General features: G+C 35.6%; 3 protein-coding genes across 5 annotated transcripts; 2 read left to right on the plus strand and 1 right to left on the minus strand.

The window, feature by feature from the left end:
* The first annotated feature begins 6709 nt into the window (after positions 1–6709).
* Positions 6710–16217, plus strand: LOC113079564 (keratin, type I cytoskeletal 18-like). 3 transcript variants are annotated; one of them, XM_026251805.1, is made up of 10 exons: positions 6710–6885; positions 7194–7621; positions 7762–7844; positions 7967–8123; positions 9137–9301; positions 9428–9553; positions 11076–11293; positions 11742–11767; positions 14838–14949; positions 15289–16217. In XM_026251805.1, the coding sequence occupies exons 2-10, from the start codon at positions 7226–7228 to the stop codon at positions 15329–15331; spliced, it is 1326 nt and encodes a 441-aa protein (XP_026107590.1). In that variant the 5' UTR covers positions 6710–6885; positions 7194–7225; the 3' UTR covers positions 15332–16217. The 3 variants fall into 3 exon arrangements, with proteins under 3 accessions (XP_026107590.1, XP_026107606.1, XP_026107597.1); XM_026251821.1 differs by having other exon boundaries at positions 7197–7621; XM_026251812.1 differs by lacking the exon at positions 6710–6885 and having other exon boundaries at positions 7100–7621.
* A 1153-nt stretch (positions 16218–17370) lies between these two features.
* LOC113079587 (zinc finger and BTB domain-containing protein 26-like) lies at positions 17371–20608 on the plus strand. The gene is made up of 2 exons (XM_026251831.1): positions 17371–17613; positions 17859–20608. Exon 2 carries the CDS (start codon positions 17865–17867, stop codon positions 19101–19103), a length of 1239 nt encoding a protein of 412 aa, XP_026107616.1. The 5' UTR covers positions 17371–17613; positions 17859–17864; the 3' UTR covers positions 19104–20608.
* A 738-nt stretch (positions 20609–21346) lies between these two features.
* On the minus strand, positions 21347–23512 carry LOC113079672 (peptidyl-prolyl cis-trans isomerase-like 3). Its single transcript, XM_026251928.1, has 6 exons — positions 23411–23512; positions 23021–23095; positions 22838–22931; positions 22608–22675; positions 21676–21794; positions 21347–21552 (listed from the first exon to the last, which is right to left on the minus strand). The coding sequence occupies exons 1-6, from the start codon at positions 23411–23413 to the stop codon at positions 21426–21428; spliced, it is 486 nt and encodes a 161-aa protein (XP_026107713.1). The 5' UTR covers positions 23414–23512; the 3' UTR covers positions 21347–21425.
* Between the last annotated feature and the right edge of the window lie 305 nt (positions 23513–23817).

The raw sequence follows: 23817 nt of genomic DNA on the forward strand, positions 1-23817 counted from the left end.
CAGTTTGGACAGCGAGTTGAGAGGAAGAAGAAAAAACTTGGGCGCCACCGTGTGTTTGAATCTGCTGAGCAAAACCAGACGCACTTGTATAACGCGGCACTCCAAAAAAGCATATTGTTGAGTTTAACTTAATACTCATGAAATCGCATCCTAATATGACGTAAACAACATCATACACATACATTGCTATATGGTACTGCGCTAAGCTAACTGAGACTTGTGACAGCACTCGCTGTTTTGTTTGATTGCTTTCATTGTCCTTATTTGTAAGTCGTTTCGGATAAAAGCGTCTGCTACATGACTACATGTAAATGTATGAACAAATGTAACAATTTATATTATATTAATTACAATAATAATGACAGGTTTCGTTGCTTCTTGCAAATACAGACAATGTGTTGAAAATATAGCAATACCAATTTCATCATTTTGTAAATGACACAGATAAACGAAGCATTTCTGTAAGGTCATACACATTAAACTGGAAAAAGCGAATAATATTCAAATCACTATGAATCCTGTTCCAGCAGGCAGGTGAATTTAATATAGCTCGGTTCAGAATGATTGCTCACCATTCTGGCTGAAGGCCCTGTAGGGGGCTGAACTTCAGGGAAATGGGATGGACACAGAAACTACCCCCTTTTTTTTCAAAGAAAGAACATGGCATGAATGTAAAATTGAAGGATGAGTATGGCACTGAGAGTATGCCCGATTAAAACTTGTTCACACATCAGTTTTGGAACTAAATAACACATTGTAAACTAGCCTACTGAAAGAAATATCTCCACTAAATCTGCTTGAAAAACATTGAAAAGGCACCCTTAAATAAAAAGCCTCTTTAACTCTTTCAATCTTAAATTTTACGATCTCTAGCTGCTCCACGACCACACCCTTCCTATTTTGCTCCTCCAGGGTAAGTTTCTCATAAATTACCCTATTGTAAATATTACCTACACCTCCCTAACTAAAAATCACAAAACAGCACAATTTGAGTCCTTCAGTGCTTCCAGCTGGTTCATTGTGCTTCTCCAGCATTGTATGCATCTAAATGCATTGTGTACATCCAAAATCTAACAATTTATTGCCTTAGCATGGAAATGCAATTCACAATGCAATTCCTGAAAATACTGCAGCTCTTCTCAAAACACCATCATATCTGTAGATGTTTATTCAGCGCAACAACAAGGCCTAACAGGATACTGTTGAATTCTAAACAAGTATTTACAAAAATTATTTTTCAGTCCCATGTGTTTAGGAATAACTGACTCTAATAAACTATATGTAAAAACCTCTTTGACACTAACCCTATAATCAAGTCATTCAGAAAGCACCTTTTACAAAGTAACTTTAGAATCAGTGTCTCTCCTGGATTCATAATAATAAGACATCTGGTTACACTTCTTTCCAGAAAAAAAAAGAGATAAGATATGTATAGTCAATTTGTATATGTTTACATGTAATGACTTATAATGAAGGAAAACAAGTGCTTCCCAGGATGCACTTCATGTGTTTACTATACTCTTTTACACATTTCCAATATAAATTCCTGCATTTTCTTCAACGCATGTGTAAAAATCATGTAAATATCACTCACACAAACAATAAAAAAGATAGATAGATAGATAGATAGATAGATAGATAGATAGATAGATAGATAGATAGATAGATAGATAGATAGATAGATAGATAGATAGATAGATAGATAGATCGATCAAATTCATCATGTGCGTCTTCCTTCAGAATTACCTGAAAAGGTAAGCATGACTGCAGAGCATTTTCCAAAAAAAAGTCTGCTCAATACTTCTGGTAACAGACTGCACATTCCTTTGTTCCTGATATAACATGCGTTTGCATGTTTTTAACACTGTATTTGTAATATTCTGATTTGGCATCTAATGCTCACAGGTTAGTCATTTCAACTATATGCAAAAAAAAAAAAAAGGCCTTTTTCACCATTTTGCTCAAACACAGTGGCACAAAATCTGCCTGCATTGAATTCCCTCTCTGCTTTTTTTTGATGATGCTTATTGCCTTTGACTGACAGCGAAAATGTACTGGCTGTCTCCAGTCTGAACATTTCAAGTCATCCTAATTATATGGAATTTCTCTGTACTCTTATTATATGGCATGATAACAATTCTGAAAGGCTTAGAAGTTAAGAGTGTAGTCGATAATTCTGTCATAATTGGACCTGGTTTTATAAAAGTGTAGCATTGCCTACATATTCAGCATCAATGTTAACTGGTGGCGTTTGATGACATTAATGAAATTAATTAGGCTGAGGTTTTAATTTTTAAGACACTTGATCGCCAAACCAGATAAAAGCTTATAACGAAATAAATTAGATTTATTCTAAATAGCCTATATTTTTCCAAAGTCATCGTCGAACCATCACTGTCGGAGTTTGAGGGAGAAAGGGTCAGTTTTGGCATCAAGGTGTTCATCGCCTTCATCTTTATTCATACGCACGTGCTGCACGATGGATATTGTGGACCCACAAGTGCTAAAAGTGTTTATGGAGCTCGCAATGACGGAGAAAGAAACATCAAGAATAGTGATAATGATTTTATTTAACAAATTTAATATTGCTGCAATAAATATGACGCATAAAACATGTTTAATATGATATTTATTTTTCTTATCGCAGATGAATGGATTAACGTGGCATCCGAAATGTTTGCAGTGCTCTGTGTGCGGAGAGTCCTTGAGTCAACATTACAGCATCTTCATCAGAAATAAAAAGATTTTCTGTAGAACGGATTATAACAGGTAAAACGTTTATTTACATCACGTTCATCATATATTGACATTTATAGTATGCTGTAAACATGCTGCAAATGTGGCTTATTATATTTTACATAATTTTATAGAAAACAGAAAACTTTCAGTTAAAATAAAATGTTAATTTATAAAAGGAAAAGGGATTCATTTTAAAATTATTGCTGCTTTTTAAAATAATTTTTGAAATGAAAGTGCAGCTAGAGTTACAGTCTGTAAACTTTGAATGACATTACTGAAGAAAATTGAGTTCAAACTCATAAAAAAAACATAAAATAGATTGTTACAGATTAAGAGAAACACATAATTGTTCTGACAAATGCCATGATTACAAAATTGGTGAAACGTTACCAGCAGCAAAATAGTTTTTTGGCATAAAATGTGCTCGATGTGGCCTTCAAGTCAGTGCAAATGACTGGGTTCAGAAGGCTGGCAAAGATATATATCATCTCGCCTGCTTCGCTTGCTTCGTCTGCAAAAGGCAGCTTTCCACAGGAGAAGAGTTCGGCTTGATGGAGAATCAAGTTCTCTGTCTCCTTCACTACGACACAATGCTGCCAAACCTACAGATCATGTCAGACAATGGTAATTTTGATTATTTCTTGGATATGTGTACACTAACAATCTGCTTTTGATTATTTTAACTGAAAAGGACAATATATATTGTATATAATAACTGAAAAGGACATTAAAACAGTATCTTACATGCTAACTAGAAACAACCATCTCTAATACACTAATATGAGGGACATTTAAAAATGAAGATACCAGACCTCTGCAATGCCCTTTCAGTCACATAACCAGTACTTCTTGCCCTCAGGTAGCCCTGAGACTCACAGAGACTGACCACTATTTTAGCATCACTCTCAGAACAAAAAGGTACATAACGGTCACTGTCACCCATTTTAAAAAAATAAAAAATAAATAAATACTAACATACACTTAAGGTGCTGATATGTACTTTTAATGAACTAATATGTACCATTTTGGGGTAAGCTACATTTTAGCTTTTGTATCTTAGGTTATAGTGACAGCTTTATAATTGTATACCATCGTTCAAAAGTTTGTGGTCCGTTATATAACTGTGGTCATTTTGATTAGCTCAGCATGGAGCTTGTCAGTCCTTGGTAGTGCAGCTAGAGTAATCAATCAACTATGGGTGGCAAGGCACAGTCAAAAGATCTCAGGGATAAAGTTGTGGATGGTCACAAGTCACAGATGAAATTGCAAAGTCTAGATGTTCAAAGTTAGAGACGTATCCCAATAGACTAAAGGCAACAGTCTAATTAAAGGAAAATTTGATTATTTTAAAGGGAGATCCTTTTCTATACCCCCCCCCCCCTCTCTCTCTCTATATATATATAAACTTATAAGTTTGCCCACTTAAAGTATTTGAAACTGTATAATATTTATAAGCGATGGAGTGGTTTTAAAGGTATTATATGATCGACTGGAAATTAGTACATTATGAAAAGGGTGTCTATTTAATAATACTGAACACATCTGTATTTGACAACTTTAATAGTCTGGTGCCAATTTGATGCTGAAAGTTGCTCCAAACAAGTGAGATGAATCAAATGAACCGTGAAAGACTGTTACTTGATTGGGTTTAAGCTTTCCTAATTGTCATGCTGAAGTGCGTTCTTTTCATCTTTAGTTATCACTTGCTACAAAAAAAGGAAAAAAAAGGTCAAAACCTTTCAATTCTCATTGCTTAAAATTGTGACACAATTAAAACAGCCTAATGATATTTGTTTTATTGCACTCTAGCAATAATTGTCAGTTATCTGTCAGTTCACCAATATAATCCAGTCATCAAGGTCCTTTGTTCACCCATGTTCATTGGTATGAAATAATTATAAAGGAAGTTGAAGGTCTCCAATTTTGTCTGTGTGTGTTTAATGTCCAATCAAATAATGACCATTAAACTATTCATCCATTGAGCAATTCAACAAGCGGTAACAGGCATTGAATACTGCATGATTAATTGATTTATACTGCACTGTCCATTAATGTCACAATTTCTTGAAATAATCTCAAATTGTTGTATTGATTTGGAGACACTTAAGCTTTACAGTAATTCAAAATGGCCAAAAACGATCTAAAATGGATTATCTTTCCTGGTCATTTTGGGTATTTTCTTTCCTGCACTTCACATATTGAATAGACCTTGTGTTCAAGTCTCAAAGATGTATAGCATACAATACTATTCAAACATATGTGGTCAGTAAGATGTTGTCTCTTATGCTCACTAGGGCTGCCTTTATTTGATTAAAATACAATAAAAAACGTTATATTTGATTTGTGAAATATGATTTCAGTTTTAAATAACTGGATCCTATTTTAATGCATTTTAAAATGTTGTTTATTCCTGTGATGACAAAGCTGAATTTTCAGCATCATTACTCCAGTCTTCAGGGTCCTTCTGAAATCATTGTAATATGCCGATTTGCTGCTCAAGAAACATTTCTTACTATTATCAAAACAGTGCTGCTTAGTGTTTTTAAGGAAATGGTGCTAAGTTTTTTTCCCCTAAAGATTCTTTGGTGAATAGAAAACTCAAAAGAACAGCATTTATTTGAAATAGTGGTGTATATATACAGTACACAAACATATATTATGTAAACACAAACTTTTGTTATGGATGAGATTAATGGATTTGACACCACTAATTTGAAATGATCTTTTGTAACATTACAATCATCTTTAATGTCACTTTTGATCAGTTTTAATGAATATAACTATTAATGCCTTGTAAATATATTATCGATAACAAACTTTTGAATGGAAGTGCACATAAATACATGTATTTTTCAATGTAGATCTAGTTTGTCAGTAACAGTCATCATATATTCAGGGTCAGGGTAAATTCATTTGTTTTGCAGCTTTGATACAATGTGCAATTTCTGTTGTGCCCACATGAGGGTGCAGACTCTATTTATAATAGTAACTGTTATTTATGATATACTGATATTTCGTTTATACTTCTAATTAGTCCATGGTGCCATGGAGCTAATTTGATTTCTACCATGGTACATGAATGTTGCAATAAATTAGGGTATCGTGGTTCACATCAAAGTAGCATGGCATCACCATCTTATTCTTATTATATTGTACTTGAAAATACATGGTACACCATGATACAGTGTCCAAAAAACATGGTAAAGGTACTTTTTGTTAGTGATATTGTATAAACTTCAAGCATCAAGAAAGTTTTAACAAAGTGAAAAACTGAACTTAAATTAAGTATAATCTTAATTCAAGAATTCATTTAGAATTCATTCAGCTGATTAGGTCAACCAAATATTTCTCATAGGTTTTGCTTTTCTGCTCTTTCTAGGTCTCTTCATTGTTTGAGTCTCTTCCTGGCTAGTGAGGCTTTGGAGGACCGTCTCCGTGTGAAGCGCAGTTCTCTCATTACAGGTCATTGTACGCTCTCTGAATAGTGTCAGTGTATAGAAATGGACTTTTCCCCTTCCCTAAAGCATATCAGGTTACACCCAGTTCAGAAAATAAAAATGGGGTTATGGTTATCACAGTACACCCTGTCCCACAGTGGATATGAAGTTGCTTCTTTTATAAACAAATTGTCAGTAGTGTTATTTATCTTAAAGTGATTGTTCTCCCAAAAGTGACAATTCTGTCATCGTTTGCTCACCATCATGTCACTGCAAACCTTATGTGGAATATAAAATAAAAAAATTTGGAGTCAGAATCACAATGGACACTATTGAATTGTGTTGTTTTAACTTTAAATCATAGAAAAACTGTAAGTCTTACTATGCCTTTATTTTAGCAATGCTTCATCAAATAAAAGTTAAGCATCACATAATTTGTTACTGACAGTTTTCAAAGACAAATGTGCAATATAATATGTGGATGGTGCTTTGGGAACATTTTTATCATGTTTTATCGGTTTCAGTCAGAAAATATCCTTTCACCTGTGGAGGGATGTGATTGGATGTTGACTTCCATAGTCAACAGCTCTTCAGGAGGAGTCTAAGCATAAATACTCTGACTCACCTGAACAAGTACAAATAAAAGCCACCAGTTCTTCCCCGGGTGAAACCACACTCAGGTGCTGCACTACATTTGGACACAATCCATGTAAGTATTAGATTTCTTATTCACAAAGTCTTCTTGGTTTGCAACCAAATTACCATCTATTCTTTCTTTTATTTTTTTATTTTTTATTAAAGCCAACAAATTTGCAGGATCATTTTTCCAAATGTAATTCTTCACTGCAGTATAATATTAAATATCATTAAATAGTTCCTTAAACATTAGATATCTGTCTGATGAAGAGTGTGAAGGAGAGCTATTGGTTTTCTGTGCTTTCATAGTACTTTTCATATGGCATAAGGAAACAACAGGCTGAATTCAGACTAACAACCAATGAATATTTTGTTCACCAGCAGTGCGCATACTCTCTGGTCCTGCGAGCACCATGACCTCCAGCTTCTCTGTGCACAGCCACTCTCAGGGACGGCAGCCGTCTTTTTCAAGCATGTCTATGCGTGACTTTGGGGTTCGGGGACGCTCTAAAATCCCAGTGTCCCTCTCCTCAGCCAGTACTTTGTCTCTGTCTCGTTCCACTTCTCTGGGAAATGGCTTGAACATCCTAAGCAACCTCTCACTGAATGGTCTAGGAGTTGGTGCCAGTGGCAAGGAGACCATGCAAGGTCTAAATGACCGACTTGCCAGCTATCTGGGAAAGGTGCGTTCTCTGGAGAAGTCCAACGCTGACCTGGAGCTGAAGATTAAACAGCTGATGTTGGAGCGAGCACCCAAGGGTCACGACATCGAGGGACTGATGGCTCAAGCACATGCGATTGGACAAGAGGTTTGATGATCTAGTGGAACTAAGAGTTCTGTTTTTTTCTTTGGTTTAAGTTGCTTCATAGATAAGAAAGCAGAAGGAACGTTCAGTGATGTCATTGCATGAGATCCTTTATTAGTTAACATCACACTTCTGCTCTCCAGGTGAGGAAAAAGACATTGGAGAATGCTCGTATAATGCTGGAGATCGACAATGCCAAGCTTGCAGCAGATGACTTTAGGGTCAAGTGAGTTTTGCTTTTTTTGTTCCTTCCTCTATTCCCTGAGAAGATCCATTGCGAAGTGTATTGTGCTATTTAGTACTAATTTCTAGGTTGAAAGGTTTATTGTATTATTTGCTCATAAACAGATGGGAGGCAGAAGCTACTCTTTGTCAGTCGGTTGAGAGAGACTGTCATGCTCTGAGACGAGCAAAATCTGATCATGATCAGATCATCGCAACCCTTCGAGGAGATCTGGACAGTCTGAAAGAGGAGCTCTATTTCCTCAAGAAGAATCATGATGAGGTTAAACGCATAACTGACACAAAAACATAACATTAATAATATTAATGTAAAAAATGATTGCTATATTTTTTTTATCAAATAACATTCATTATTCAGCTTGATCTCATTAATATTCATAGGTAAAGTTTGCACAACATACATTTTTGCATATTTATATAATGAATGTAATGAACTATATGGAAATATTAACTGCAACTAAAACTAAAAAGTATTTACATATGCACAAATTTGGGAATCCTGTATATAATTTATATACATATATGTTATATACAGGTCCTTTGAGTGCTGCACAATATAGAAACATCTTTTTCAAACAGTTTTCTTTAGAAAGGTTATGGTGAAATATGAAAATGAGTCATTATATAACTAAAGCTGATATCTTTTTATCACTTAATAAAGCAATATGAATTAGGTAATACTGTCAACAGGTATACAATTTTAGATATAAAATGTATAAAATCAGGCAAATGAGGTATGAATAAATGCCAATCTAAAAATCTTTACAATTATACATAAAAAAAAAAAACTGTAGTTTGGTCTAGATTTCTTGTTTAGTGTAGGAGAATTAAAAGTCATTTTGAGAAAATGAAATCTACAGATGCAAATAGATAAGTGCAATAAAAATAAAAAAAATAAATAAATAAAAACACTGAAACATGTATTTTGGATTTGTATTTGTCTTTTCACTAGTCTACAAATTTTTATTAAAAGCCTAATGTAAAAAATTGAGGAGTGAATGAAAAAACAATGTTTGTGCCTGTCTTGCCTTAGAGAAAGATAACACAAATACACACTTTAAATAAAACACTATGCAAAAATATTGTTGCTCAATTTTAAATAATACACACACTGCCGATTTACTAAATACTAAAGGTTAGTATTTCTGACTATCATTAACTGAGTATCATTCAGCTAGTAGTATCATTTGATATTTTGCAATCTAATGCAATTCACACATTTTAAGTGCTTTATTGTGAGTTTTGGTGAGATTGTAAATGATTGTCTCCATGAAGGAGAAGAACACAATGAAGTCCCGTCTAGCCAATGAGCAAGTGAATGTGGAGGTGGATGCAGCCCAGGGCCCAGACCTGGGAGCCATCATGGCAGAGCTAAGGGTGCAGTATGAGAGCATTGCACGCAAGAATAAAGAGGACACTGAAATGTGGTACCTGAAGAAGGTCAGAGTACAATCCAACACAGACTCCACTGCCAACATCAAGCTATTTATAGACTGATGATTTCACTGCAAACACAGGTGTGTTTGAACTAATATGTGCACTGTGTGATGTGTGTCTGTGTGACAGCTGGAGACTTTGCAGTCGGAGGTAAAGGAGAGTAACGAAGCTTTGAGATGTGCTCAGAGTGAACTCAATGAAAGACGACGCTTTCTGCAGGCGTTAGATGTGGAACTGGACAATCTGCGCAAACAGGTGAAAGACGAATGAACGTTTATCCTAGAGATTGTTTGTCTATGAAATGTCCACTAGATGTGTCTTCTGAACTTTTCCAATTGTTTGGATTGTAACGAACATGCTGAAAAAATAGAAAATTATAATAAAAAAATATTTTCACTGTAGTGGAAATCAGAACAGAGTCCAATCAACAAATGAGATAAAAAAAAATAAAATAAAACGGACAAATTTAGATCTTTCACAAACTTTCTATCTAAACTTGAACTGAGCTTACATGTTGAAATTCTACTGTATTTCTGTTGCATGTTCATGAAGTATGACAGGGATTTCCAACGTTATGATGCCAAGGAACCAAAAATATGATTATCACCTTCCTAAAATAAGAAAGCTTTTTTTGTATGTTATTGTTAATACTTTTAATTGACAAAAATTTAAACTATTATGGATGATATTCATGTTAAATAATGAGATCATTGACTTGATACTAAACCAAATTTTAATTATTTATAATTAAATTATTTATAATTATATTAATTATTAAAATTATTTTTATTATTATTGTTTTAAATTTACAGTGCAACTGCATCTAATATTAACACTTTACACAAGTCTTTATGCACGAGTAAGATAGATAAATAATAATAATAATAATTATTATTATTATTATTATTATATATATATCACATATTTAAATATATTAAATATTCATAGACTCTTTATAGATCCTCAAATGCTGCACCCCAGTTTGAAAATTATACATCTCATATGTTCTTCTGATGCACCAGACTTTCATTGTGCAGTGTGCAGTGTCTTGCCTTTAAAATGTTCTAAAGTATTTTTGGGAGGTTTATGTACAAGATAATAAAGGCAAATTGCTTACCTACTTTTCTTTACTACGTGAGAAAAAGTTCCTTTTCAAAATGTCTTCTAGAGGGGACAATATTTAATTGCTTGAAGTCAAGAGCGAATGGAAAAAAAATTCTCTTTCCAACCTTCTTATGATCATTTGCTTATGTTAATATATTCATTTGTAAATCTGTTTGGATAAACATTCTTCAGACAAATAAATGCTCTATCATGTGGTTAAAGGTCAATTAATATGTCAGTGAGCTGTTTGAAGCATCATATTTGTGCAGTTTTTCTTTTTACCTTTTTTTTTTAAACCTAATTTAGCCTATAGTTTGTCAACAAATATCCAGAGAGCGTGTCAAGGTTAGCTCTTCAGCACAGAAAACCACAGTCCTCTCCATCTGCTGTTCATCCTCATGCAAACAACAACCATATATGTTTACTCCTGTATTAAAAAAAACACTTTGTAATACATGTGACGACAGTCTAAAAACACATTGGATCCTCATGGCCTTTTCAAACACTTTTCAGCAGGTTGTTCAGCTACTAGTTCACACATACTGGATTTAGATCAGATTTATGGAAGTTCATTCTTCCTTCTCTAATTTTGGATTTAAACTAATCATACTACAGTCCTACATACAGTATTTTGGGCTCTCATTGAAAATGTTAATGTTATGATTGACCTCAGGTTGGTGTTCTGGAGGGGAACCTCGGAGAGACAAATCAGAAGTACACGCTTGAGATCGAGCATCTTCAGGGCACACTAACACAGCTGGAGGACGAACTCTCACAGTTGCGCCTGGATATGCAGAGAATCAAAACTGATTACGAGCAGTTACTGCGGATCAAACAGAATCTGGAGTTGGAGATCGCCACCTACCGGAGGCTGCTGGATGGAGAGGAAGTGTAAGAACTGAGAGAGGTTTTTCAAAGCCGAACAATGCTTTTTGATATGTTTTTTGTTTATATATGGAAGTTCCTTAAGTGAAGTGAAGTGACGTGACATTTAGCCAAGTATGGCAACCCATACTCAGAATTTGTTCTCTGCATTTAATGAATCCAAAGTGCACACACACAGAGCAGTGAACACACACCTGAAGCAGTGGGCAGCCATTTATGCTGCGGTGCCCAGGGAGCAGTTGGGGGTTCAGTGCCTTGCTCAAGGGCACCTCAGTCATGGTATTGCCGGCCCAAGATTCGAACCCGCTATCCTAGGGTTTGGAGTGAAACTCTCTAACCACTAGGCCATGACTTTCCCAAGTATACACAGTGTTCACAGATAATGCTGATAGGAAATGCAGATAATGCTGAAGGAAACGTCTCTGATGACATTTGTTTCATTTTTATTTTTCAGGATAAAAGAAACACCCACTCTTAAAAGTAAGTCTGTTTTGAATGGATAGTTCTATTATAGAACTAAAGATGTATTCAGTTTCTTGAATACATTAAAATGCTATTTAATATTGATACTAATAGGGGAGACTAGGGTCTATTTGCATAAAATGCTGGTTTCTTTAGCAGGGAATTTGTATGTTACTTTCAAACATCTAGTACAAAATCATCTTAAACTGGGATGTCCTATTATTAAAACTAAAATTACTTTATAATCATATTTTTGTGACAGATTATAAATAAGCGAACACAATAAAACACTGGCATATTTTCAGGAAAGCATCACCATGCAATCGTAACTAAACATCCAAATGAGACAAGTTACTTATCGAATGGTCTCTACTGTTGCATTTAACATGCTTAAGGGGAAACTCCTGTTTACTCTGATACTGAAGCCTGATTTTTTTCATGTTCAACCTGCCAAAAGGGGAGGAGCCAACTGCTATACAATTCGACTTAGAATTTTTCTCCTTCAGCGACAAAGATAATTTCCTCACTGGACTCTGAAGACTGGAGAGGAAGAGCCCCTAGCAGTGGAAGATCACTGAACAAGCCTTCCACTGCTGGCTTGCACAGCATTTCCAGGCGGGGAAATGCTACCCGTTTCCCAAGCACCAAGGAGTGACACTGAATCCTGAACCTCAAAAGCCGTTCTGGCCGTTCAGTATACAGAGAGGAAAGGGTCAGGTCCTTCCGAGGGTGGAATTTCTTCAAAGAATGCTCAAGTCTTCTCTCAATTCCCCTGCCTAGTGGGTGACAGAAACTCTGTTTGCAATGGGACCTTCGCTTCAGGGCTGGCCCAACAAAATTACTGCAGTTATTTGGATGCATCCAACATCCAATTTGGGGACCACCATGTGGATCCTAGTCAAACCTGAAGCAACACTTGCACATCAACTGCCTTGAGATTATGGCACTCTGGAGGAATCAGACGTGGTTTTCAGAGTTGATTCAGCTGTTATCTGCGGCCCCTTGACTGATACCACTGAGGACAGATCACAAAAAGCATGATTTGTCATCCCTGGCCACGAGCTGTGGAGCTTTCATGTTTGGCCACTTGACGGGAACCTTTACAGCTCCCCGCGAGTGTAAGTAATAAAATTTTGGATGCTAGTGCCCTATCTATAAAACACCTTTACACCCTTAAATGGTGGGTCTTTTCTAACCTGTGTACAGTCCCATCCTCTTGTGATGTGTGAACCTTTCTGCAAGAGCTGCTAGACATGGGGCACACCCCTTCCATGCTCAAAGTATATGTGGCAGCCATCATTGCAAATCATGCTTTCGTGGCAGGCCCGTCAGTCTACAAAAATTACTTCGTCATTAAGTTTCTGAGGAGAGCTCAGAAACTGAATACGCCTCTTTCTCATGCTGTACCGAACTGGTACTTATCCATAGTCCTCAGGGCCCTACAGGGAACTCCCTTTGAGCTGCTCCAGTCAGCTGACTTGCGGCACCTAGTGCTCAAGACCATCCTACTTTTTGCGCTAGAGTCGATCAAGCAAGTAGGGCCCAGTCCACCAGACGGATGGCCTCCTCACAGGCATGGTTTAGCATGATTTCTATGTATGATATCTCTAAGGCCATTGGAGGGTCATCGTCATTAACCTTTACTAAGTTTTACAACTTAGACGTCCCTACACTCGAGGCACATGACTGCTTAATTCACCTAATCCTCTCTTTGAGTGGAAGGGTTCTGCTATGTAGTCCCCATCCAAATGGCTTGGGTCTCATAATTAGCTTATGGTTTTAGAAGCCCTCATTACGGGTGCTCTGACTTAGTTCTGCATTTGCTTATAGTTTGACGCTATTGAATACATTCTCCATAAGCGTATTAAATGCAACGGGAGAAATTGTTCAATAGGGAGCGCTTTTAGCTAGTTGAGGCACCATTTATTCGAGCAGTTACACAAACATAAACAAATCAGGAATCAATTCCAGCGTAAACAAGAGTTTCCCCCTTAGCATGTTATTACACAATGCTCAATCCCTTATCTCAGGGTACAGAGGTTATGTTAGAAACTGGAGCATTTTTCCATGTGTTATATCTGTAAATACAATAGTAAAATTTTTATTAGTAACTTATTTTGACCAAAACGATGGTTTAAGATATAGTACATTACATTTAGTTGTGTAAATTATGTACACTATTGTTGCTCCTCTATGCCACGCCTTTCTGAAGCGCATTGGTTTTTACAAAGCTCATTGTTTTGAAAAGCAAGGTGTTCTCTGATTGGCCAGCTATCCAGTGCATTGTGATTGACTGAATGCCACATGTCCTGCCCTAAACTGTTTAAAACTTGTGTTTGAATCATCATTGGCAAATTCTTTAAATATGTAAATGTACTTACAGGCTGTGAATTACAATCGTCAGACTGTCCTTGCAAAGTTGGAATTGCCCCACTTTATAGAAACAGACTTTGTGCACAGAAGCATTGCAGGCTACTGGTTCAGGAAACAGTCTGTGTCCTCCGTAAAATGTGCTGCACACATCTGAATATTTGGGTTGAACTGTTCTGGAACAGTGTTGTAAATACAACTTAACCACTGATTTCTAGCTGTGTCCTCTTTTGGAAGGCCAAACAAAGAATCAAAGTTATGCCTTCTTTCGTTTCGTGAACATTTGAGCGGAGTTATGCAAATCTTCCCACAAAGTGATGTAGACATGTGGGGACGTGTTACAATGGGCAGTTTTAGGAGGGCGCAGTTGACTCTTAACTTTTTTTTTAAAGAATATCTCTTTGGATTTCAGACTTTAGTCTTTGCAACTTTATAGATCATTTTTATGCACCAAGGGCTGGAAACACTTCAAAGAGAAAGGAAAAACTGAAATCGCAACATATGACCCCTTTAAGTTTGCTTATATTGTAGTTGTCAACAGATGTTTGATAGTGTATCTCTGCACAATAAATTAGTTACAGTGAAGAGATCTGCCTAAAAAGAGCATTTAAGTTACCTACAGTAGCATAATACTACATTTGAAGCACTGAACTTGAATAAATTCTCTATTTTAATTCAATTGCTCATAGTTTTAGCATTGTTTTTCTGCCTTTTGTAGAAGAGCCTGAAGTGAGAACAAGGAAGATTGTGAAGGTGGTCACCCAGACAATGGTAAATGGAAAGGTGGTGGATGAGTCCAGCGAAGTTGAACAGATTGAAGAACGAAAAAAGTGAGTCTTGCTCACAAGTGTCACCTAGATTCTTGTGCTTTACCAGTGGATACTCTTTACACAAGATATCACAAGGCTATTCTCAGGGATTTGTTCATCACTCCACCAAAAAAAAAAAATCATAAATAAATAAAAACCTGAATAAACATTTCAGATATTATAAAGTAGTGATGTGTCAGCTGTCTTTATTTTTTCTACAAACTCTTTTTCATCAAGGTAGAGATTGCAATAATTTATATGACTATAAGCTACAAGACATACTTCTTTGCATTCTCTTATAATCATTTTAATGTCTTGCATTTATTTTCACTGATGTTATTTCTTCTTCACTTTCTTTAGGTCTGATTCTGTAAGGCGAGTCGCAGTAGAGCGAGTCATTTAAAAGTAGCACAGACCGAAAGTCACACAGTGAAACTGAATACATATGATACTAGCTGATTTCCTGAATGAATACTACTAGTTTTAGAGACAGTGGTAGAAAAATGATATGTAGCTGTGGATGGGGATTTGAACCTGTCTGTTCAGTGTGAGAAACCGAGCTAAAGGATGAAATCAAGACAGCCTCACTTTGATAATGAAGACCGAAAAAGCCCTGACACCAAACCTCTGTAGTGTCAAATGTCTTGCTTTTGTGAGGCTTTTTGGGTGAAACAACTATTATAGTCCCAGCCCATCATAGTCCTTGTTAATAAGAGTCTTTACTTTGGTTTGCTCCACTATCATTGCCAGATATAAAATAATTAAATTCTGGCAATCTTACACAGGTCAAATTCATATTTCTATTACTTGAAAATCTGATTTTATTATTCATTTTCAGTGCTGAAGTAACATTATGCTATATCCAAAATACTCAATGAAAAGTCTGTATAATTTTTTTAATCTACTATCCATAAATATATAGGCAGTTAGCTCATATAATGAAAATGTAACACTTATGTTAGGACAGGAGGCCCGGAAGCCCCGACCAGTTATGCAATTTTTACGGGGCTCATAATTCACAACACTTTGACATTTCTTTTTGTCATATTTTTTTTATGTTTATGGATGTGGAGTGCACATCTGGCAAATTAAGTTGTGTGAACTGCTCAGAGTGACAGCTCGGCTCTAGCACCTGGTGTATATTATCTCATATTGTGCAGATGAGTAAAAATACTGATACATAAAATGAAGCTTCTACAATAAACTTTAGACTGTCAGCTATCAGCCTCAGACTCTTATTTGGTTTCTGTTATTCATGAGTGACTTATAAAACATCAGATTATGTTTTTTCTGCTTTACCATTGTTTATGAACCACAGACATTATTATTGTTACAAATGCCATTACAAGCTGCTGCCTGTTGGGCTATATTACTGACAATAAAAGTGACATGGCTTTCTACCACTGCCTTTGGCAAATGAAGAGGGTTTCTGTGCAGCTGCTAGGGTGTATTCCATCACGATCCTTCCATTGATTAGAAATTTCTCAAAACGACTTGTTTTTTACAGCCCACTTCCCCTCCACAGGTGGCCATAACAATCTCGAATACTGCTGTACTCTAAATGTATGATTTACTTAACAGACAATTATCAATATAGATAGATAGATAGATAGATAGATAGATAGATAGATAGATAGATAGATAGATAGATAGATAGATAGATAGATAGATAGATAGATAGATAGATAGATAGATAGATCCGCTTCCATTTTACAACATTGCCTCCTTGTGGCAAGAAGCACATAACGTGGTCTGTTTTAAGAGTAGAGCGCACTTTTAAATAATTAATTATACTCAAGAAATCATCATCCAAATTGACTTTTTTAATATTCATGTGGGATCAACAAAACACAACAAGATTAGAACATTGACAGTTTTATTTTTACTCTAATAATAATAATAAAACTATTTTAATATGTGGTTTCCAGAGAGACAGCATGAAATACTACTATTAGTACTTCTACTAAAGTAATAGTACATTTAATATAATGTATGTATTATTCAAGAGGCTTCCAAAAAAGCATGAACGGATTAACCATGGTTTTACTGTGAAGGTGTAGTAACCATGCTTTTTGGCGCATTGATTAACATTTGTATAATCACCGTTTTACTAAAAATACCACGATTAAACTATGGTTAGTGTTGCAAAACCGTGGTTAATTTGTAGTTAGCATGGTTTATGTTTTTTTTTTTTTTTTTTTTTTGGTTTAATTTGTGGTAAAACCATGGTTAATTTGAACTGATATTAAACCTTAAAAGTCTAAATCGTACTCTAGAAATAATAATTATAATCCTAATCATACTACTACTAATACTTCTAACAACAACAACAACAATAAACTATTGTAATACTAATGTATGTCTGGAATATTAAAGTTTCGGTAATTACTGCGAACTATTCAAAACCATTGCTGGATGACATTTTTTTATTGTACGGGTTTGTTGATAAATCTTTCTTTCTGTCTGTCGTTAAGTAAAGTCAAATTAATCTTAATACAGACAATACAAAATTAAGCCACATGTATTTGTGTCCTGCCCCTTTAAATTTCGCCGACCAATCGAGAAAGTCGACACATCCTTTTCCGTCTCAAGCCACACACTAAACACACAGGCGCTGTATGCTCATCCCCAGGACAGCAAAACACCCAGACAGAAACAAAAATAACCAAAAACAAATTGCTGCAGGTATTCATATTTTAAATAAACACTTATATTCACCTCATTCCCGTGACGATGTGTCTTCGTCGTCAGTTTTCCTTCATTCTTTGCAGACGTCCATCCAATGTTTCTGGTTTAGCTCTGTAACGTTACAGTTTCCAGGCCTGTACTAACCACACTAACATCATCGTGTACACTTTAAACATTGTGCTACCGTGACATTTATGTGCATTTTAAATGTTTTAGCAAAATATGTTGTGTATATTTAATAGCGCACCATGGCCCAGGATGGGGTGATACTGCAATTCAACTTTCCCACATTCGGGGACTCCATGCTTCAAAAGATGGATGCTCTTCGTCGAGACAAACGCTTCTGTGATGTTGTGGTCCGCATCAATGACTTGGAAGTGCCTGGACACAAAGTGGTCTTTGCCGCTGGCTCCCCTTTCCTTAGAGACCAGTTTGTCCTTCAGGACTCTCGTGAAGTGCAAATATCTACACAGCAGGACGCAGAGGTTGGACAGAGGCTTCTCCTGTCCTGCTACACAGGGACACTGGAGTTCCCGGAGCTTGAATTAGTACACTATTTAACAGTTGCTAGTTTCCTACAGATGGGTCATATTGTAGAGCAGTGCACCGAAGCTCTCAATAAATTCATAAAACCACACGAGGTCAAAGGCGAGCATGCATCATCTCGACAGCCATCCAACTTCAGCTCACAGCGTGGCCGACCGGCTGCGGAGACAGCATGTGATGAAGAGGATGAGGCGGACAATGATGGAGAAGATGACTTTGATGATGATGATGATGACGATGATGATGTAATAATACAGCCCAAGTCTCCAGCTGTGTTTAGAAACTCTGAGAGCAACAGCAGAGGAGAGGAGAGTCCCATCAGCATCGTTAAGGTGGAGTCAATAGATGAGCGAATGCCTGATAACTTTCAGAGTCGCGCAAGTCGCTCGCCAACACTGCGCTCACCTGAGCCACAACACTCCCTAATAAACTCCACAGTGGAAACCCGGCCCGCCGAAATCGCTGTCAAGCCCACAGCTGAATATTCGCTGTCCCCACCTGGACCCAGTGGCTCGGGGAAAGGGAATCTTTGGGGATGCTCAAGGAATGCCGATAAGAGTATGCAGTGGTACCACCAGTGCCCGAAATGTGCTCGCGTGTTCCGTCAGCTGGAGAACTACGCCAACCATCTGAAGATGCACAAGCTGTTCATGTGCCTCCTGTGTGGGAAAACATTTACCCAGAAAGGAAACCTGCACCGGCACATGCGTGTCCACGCCGGCATCAAACCCTTCCAATGTAAGATCTGTGGAAAGACTTTTACTCAGAAGTGCTCGCTGCTAGACCACCTGAACCTTCACAGTGGGGACAAACCACACCGTTGCAATTACTGCGACATGGTGTTTGCACATAAACCAGTTCTCCGTAAACACCTGAAGCAGATCCATGGAAAAAACAGTTTTGATAATGCCAATGAAGGCAGCTTGCTGGAAGGAATATAAAATCATATTGTTGTCTAAATAAATTCTATTAATATACATGATGCAGACATAATTCTGTATAACAGTGGTTCTCAACTAGGAGGTCTGTTCTCAGTAAGGACGATAATTATAACGATAAAGATATCATTTTTAAATGTAAACGAATAGCTGAGTGCACACCAGTACTATAACAATGACGACTCATTGGAACAATATTGTTGGAATCACTTTCATTATTATTTTTTTTTTTCACAAATTAATTTTCCAATGATATACGATTAAAACATTGACAGCCAATCAGAATCAATTCAATTTAAAAAAAAAAACACACATTTAAAGCAGCCAACTGCAGGACTGCATTGCACACATCACAGATAATATTAATTAAAATTCTAAAAACCAACAAAAACAAAGATTAACTTGTTGCATTTTTTATTATTTATTTTAAAGAAAGGATCAGAGGTACATCATTAACACAGGTGCATCAAATAAGACAAAAAAGATTGTGAACCACTGCTGTAAATGAATACACTAAATTACAATAATGAAGTGTCCGCTGATTGGTAGATACATGTAAAATCAAAGTCAGGTTTAATATTTTCTTTTTGCGTATTGCAGATCAAGGGAAATGTATTGAGTTGATTTTGAATGCTGCTGTGGCATCATTTGGCTGTGTTTTATCTTTTGTAAAGATTAAAATAGATTTAAGTATATCTGATCATACCATATTTCAGTTTTGAATGCTAATGTATAACTTCCTCAGTTGCAGACAGCTGTATTTGAACACTGTTGTGCAACTCTTTGTCTGTAATAAATGTTTCCATGCTTCCATCTGTGTAAATATGCCAGAATCTGGAGAAAATTGCTGGCTCACTAATAAATAACTGCAGATACTGCATGAAATGTGCACTTCTTTTTGTTAATGTTCATCAAAATGCTACATCAAATCAACATGATAATACATTAGGGATTTCTACATTCAGACTGATTACAACTATGTTTATTTGCTTTTATGAGACACCACTATGACAGAGCTGTATCATGGTGGCAAAGCATTACCGTGGACACATAGCATGTCGACCTCCATCCAGAATTGATATCTGTTATAAATGTCAGGAAGACGACTGCATGAGCTACTTCCACTACTTCACCTGGTCTGCCGAGAGCATGCATCAACTTGCACTTCTCAAGGAAAGTGTGCTATTCAATTCAAACTCACAATACACATTGTTTCAAAGCAGCTTTACAGAAAATGCATGTTTACAATTTAGTGTTATCAATTTGAAACATTCATTACAGTAAAATGAGCATTTGATCTTCACTCATCTCCTGAGTATACTGGTCCTCATCAAATCCTGCACGCTTGTTTACTTCTGTTATAATTACTCCTTGGCTATTAAAATGAAGCATTTTGTATTACCTCAATGTGACAATTCTGTGGCATGTTAAACAACAGAAAGAAACTTACCATACTGCATTGGCACGTACTTGCTTTGATGCCAACTCTATAATTCAAATAAGATGAAAAAAAAAAAACCACACTTGTGTTGTAGAGTAATAATACCCAAGCCATTTGCATCAATTACAAATGGTAAAGGAGACTGGGGCTAGTTGTCACACTTTTTACTCAGTACACACTCTTTATTGGGTAAGTTGGAATCACGGTGGAATCTGCTATTTAACAGCTAAAGTAAAACAGTGAAACAATAATGAAACCAAACAATTCAAAGCCAATGAAAGAGCAAATATGTATAAGGCAACATGTCAAACCATTGTTCTGTCAAAAATATATTGCAATTAACATATGTATATCTTATATGTGTATCTCATAATACTGAATGTGAAACATGTGACATCTTGCCCAACAGCAAAGTCCTTTAAAATCTATAGTCTTTGCCCAAAAGGAAATTTATAAAGCAAATACCATTTTCTTGGGTATACAGTTCAGCATTATATTTCAAATCTAACTTCATTCGATAGACTTAAACTACTGGACTTTCGATTCAAGACACTTCCCTGTGTGACAAATAGCTCTGGTCTCCTCTAAATAACAAGAGAGGCAAAAAAATTGCAGAATAAATGCGCATTATATATTTAAACCACTTCAGAAAACAATGAGAAAATCTATCAATTTATTGAAAATACTCCTTTGTCAAAGCACAATAGTTTATGTACTATCATTTTAATAAAAAAAATACCATACATTTGAAACACAACGTAAGAGATTACAGGGAAAACAGACTCAAGTCAGTGCATACAAAATCAGCATGTTTTAAAACCTTTTTTTTTTATTATTTACAACACAAGGCATTATGCATTATGAATATTTCACAATGAAATCAATCAACCAGCAAACGGGTTGGCATGGATAGTAACATCTTTAATATGGACATCATTAAGAGGACGAAAAGTCTTTTCATTCACAGGGAGTTTCTCTAGTTCATCCAGAGTTTCAAGTCCATCTATAATTCTGTAATAAAGAATAAGCTTGTGTTACAATTTATTACCATCAATACAATAAAATAAAAATAGAAAAAAATAAATAAATAAAAAAACTGAAAAGAAAACACTAGCAAAAAATAAATAAACATACTTTCCAAAAACTGTGTACTTCATGTCCAAATGAGGCTGTTTTGCATATGTAAAGTAGAACTGTGATGCATTTGTGTTTGGTCCATTATTTGCCATTGCCACCACGCCCCGGACATTGTGCTACATTACACAGACATTAAAAGAAAGATCAAGTTAGATAGGACTAAAAAGTATGAAGGTAATTTAACCTGCTTACTGTCACTCACATTTCTGAACATAGACTTGAAAGTGCATGATCCAAACCTAAATTTTTATATAACTAAAAACATTTTGTAACATGATTTTGATGCACCATTTTCATGGCAATGCAATGTTTGATTTAAAAATTGGTTTCAGAGGATGAATTATGAGATTAAGTTTTCAAGTGATATATCATTTCTGATGATTTGTAAAGTATGAGAAAAAGACAACGAATAAGACGAATAACGAATAAGACTTTTTTTTCTTTTTTGATGCAAGTTATAAATTAATCGATTACTTTTCCTACATAATTTTTAACAAAAAAAGATTGGTAAAATATCCATTTACCTTTCCAACGATATATAGTTTGTCATGATAAAATTAGGATTTAACTGTAAAATAGTAAAGGAAATGTAGATGGCCCACATAGGGGGCCGGGTGACAGTTAACGGCTTAATGCCTAAGAATGAAACACAATTTACACCTTTACAAAGCCTCTTGTGTACATGCAAAATTAATTTACACTTATTGTCTTATGTACATTTCCACAACTCTTGCCCTACATATGCAGATCTTTTAGGCATTAAATTACCTTCATACAAAATATTTTTAAATTGCTGTACATATGAATAAACAATTAAAATTAATGCCTTAAAATTCGAACGTGTCCAAATTAAATACAATTTTGAGTTCATTTTTTTTTTAAGTATAATAATGTACATAATATTATAATACTTCAATGTCAATACATACTTTCAGATGTTCACTGAATTCGTCTTCAAACTTTCTTCCCCAAATACTGGTCCCTCCTTTGCCTGTACCTGAGGGAAAAACATCATTTTTATAAATCAACCAAATAAACCTCAACATGAAATGATTTTTTTTTTAAATTCAAATAATGAACCTAGCATTAACTAAATGTACAACTTTACAAGCTATAAACTAAAGCTGTGAGATAAGAAATGAAATCCAGGATCAGTTACCTGTTGGGTCTCCAGTCTGGACCATAAAGCCCTTGATGTTTCGATGAAAAATGCATCCATTGTAAAACCCACTAGCGCACAGGGCAATAAAATTCTATGAGAAAATAAAAATGAAAACTAACGCATCAACACAATTATATTGCCTCGAGACGTGTGTCTGTGTGATGGAAACAAGAGTCTTACTTCACAGGTTTTCGGTGCCTTCTCACAAAACAGTTCTATTTTGAAATCCCCGAGCTCCGTGTGCAGAGTAACAGCCTGCGAGAAGATGAACGAGTTCAGCTCATTAATACACTACAACTACAACATTAGTCAGTAAATACATTCTTAATATAAAGTTAATTACTCATTTAATGCAAATAATTAATTCACCCTGCTTAAAGGTAAGCCTGCCACAAAATATGAAATATTTGACTAACGTTAACTGTAATATGGCCAGAGTAAGATACTACACCACAATGCTAACATAAAACAGCTAAAGCGTTAAACAAATGTATTCTATACAAGCTTAAATATAAGGATTAAAAACTGTTTTTCGTGAAGTTCAGCATTCAAAGTAAAGCGAAATCTTACCATCTTCTTAAACGCAAAGCAGAAATGATAAGGATTTACAGACACTACAGTCCAGCATTGTAAAAAGCCGCCTTCAGTAAGTGTTTCACTGAACAACGTCCGACGCAACTCAATGACGTTGAAAACATTGGTTCCCATTTATCACCGTTATAATAAAAAAAAGATCCTATCGCACTCTATACATAAATACGAATAGTTTTAACAACAGTAAACAAATAATTATAATAAAGTTGATTGAATATTTAAAAATAACGTGTTACATATAATAACTGTATATATATCATGAGTAAATATAAAATAAAAAAAGTTTCTTTATTGACATACAAAGAAAATCGAGTGTTTATTCGCTTGCTATATATAATGGGATTTACTTAATTTCTATTAAAATGTACATTTACTTTGCAAAA

The sequence above is a fragment of the Carassius auratus genome, chromosome 5 (genome assembly GCF_003368295.1).
Source record: "Carassius auratus strain Wakin chromosome 5, ASM336829v1, whole genome shotgun sequence".
NCBI classification, from domain to species: Eukaryota; Metazoa; Chordata; class Actinopteri; order Cypriniformes; family Cyprinidae; genus Carassius; species Carassius auratus.

Excerpts from the sequence above, each read along its gene's own strand:
- LOC113079564 (XM_026251805.1), top strand. The coding sequence starts at position 7,226 with ATGACCTCCAGCTTCTCTGTGCACAGCCACTCTCAGGGACGGCAGCCG. Across the intron at positions 8,124-9,136 it reads TCAAGAAGAATCATGATGAG|GAGAAGAACACAATGAAGTC; the intron begins GTTAAACGCATA and ends GTCTCCATGAAG. Across the intron at positions 9,302-9,427 it reads AAATGTGGTACCTGAAGAAG|CTGGAGACTTTGCAGTCGGA; the intron begins GTCAGAGTACAA and ends TCTGTGTGACAG.
- LOC113079587 (XM_026251831.1), top strand. The coding sequence starts at position 17,865 with ATGGCCCAGGATGGGGTGATACTGCAATTCAACTTTCCCACATTCGGG.
- LOC113079672 (XM_026251928.1), bottom strand. Across the intron at positions 22,932-23,020 it reads AGGCACCGAAAACCTGTGAA|AATTTTATTGCCCTGTGCGC; the intron begins GTAAGACTCTTG and ends ATTTTCTCATAG. Across the intron at positions 21,795-22,607 it reads AATTCAGTGAACATCTGAAA|CACAATGTCCGGGGCGTGGT; the intron begins GTATGTATTGAC and ends TGTGTAATGTAG.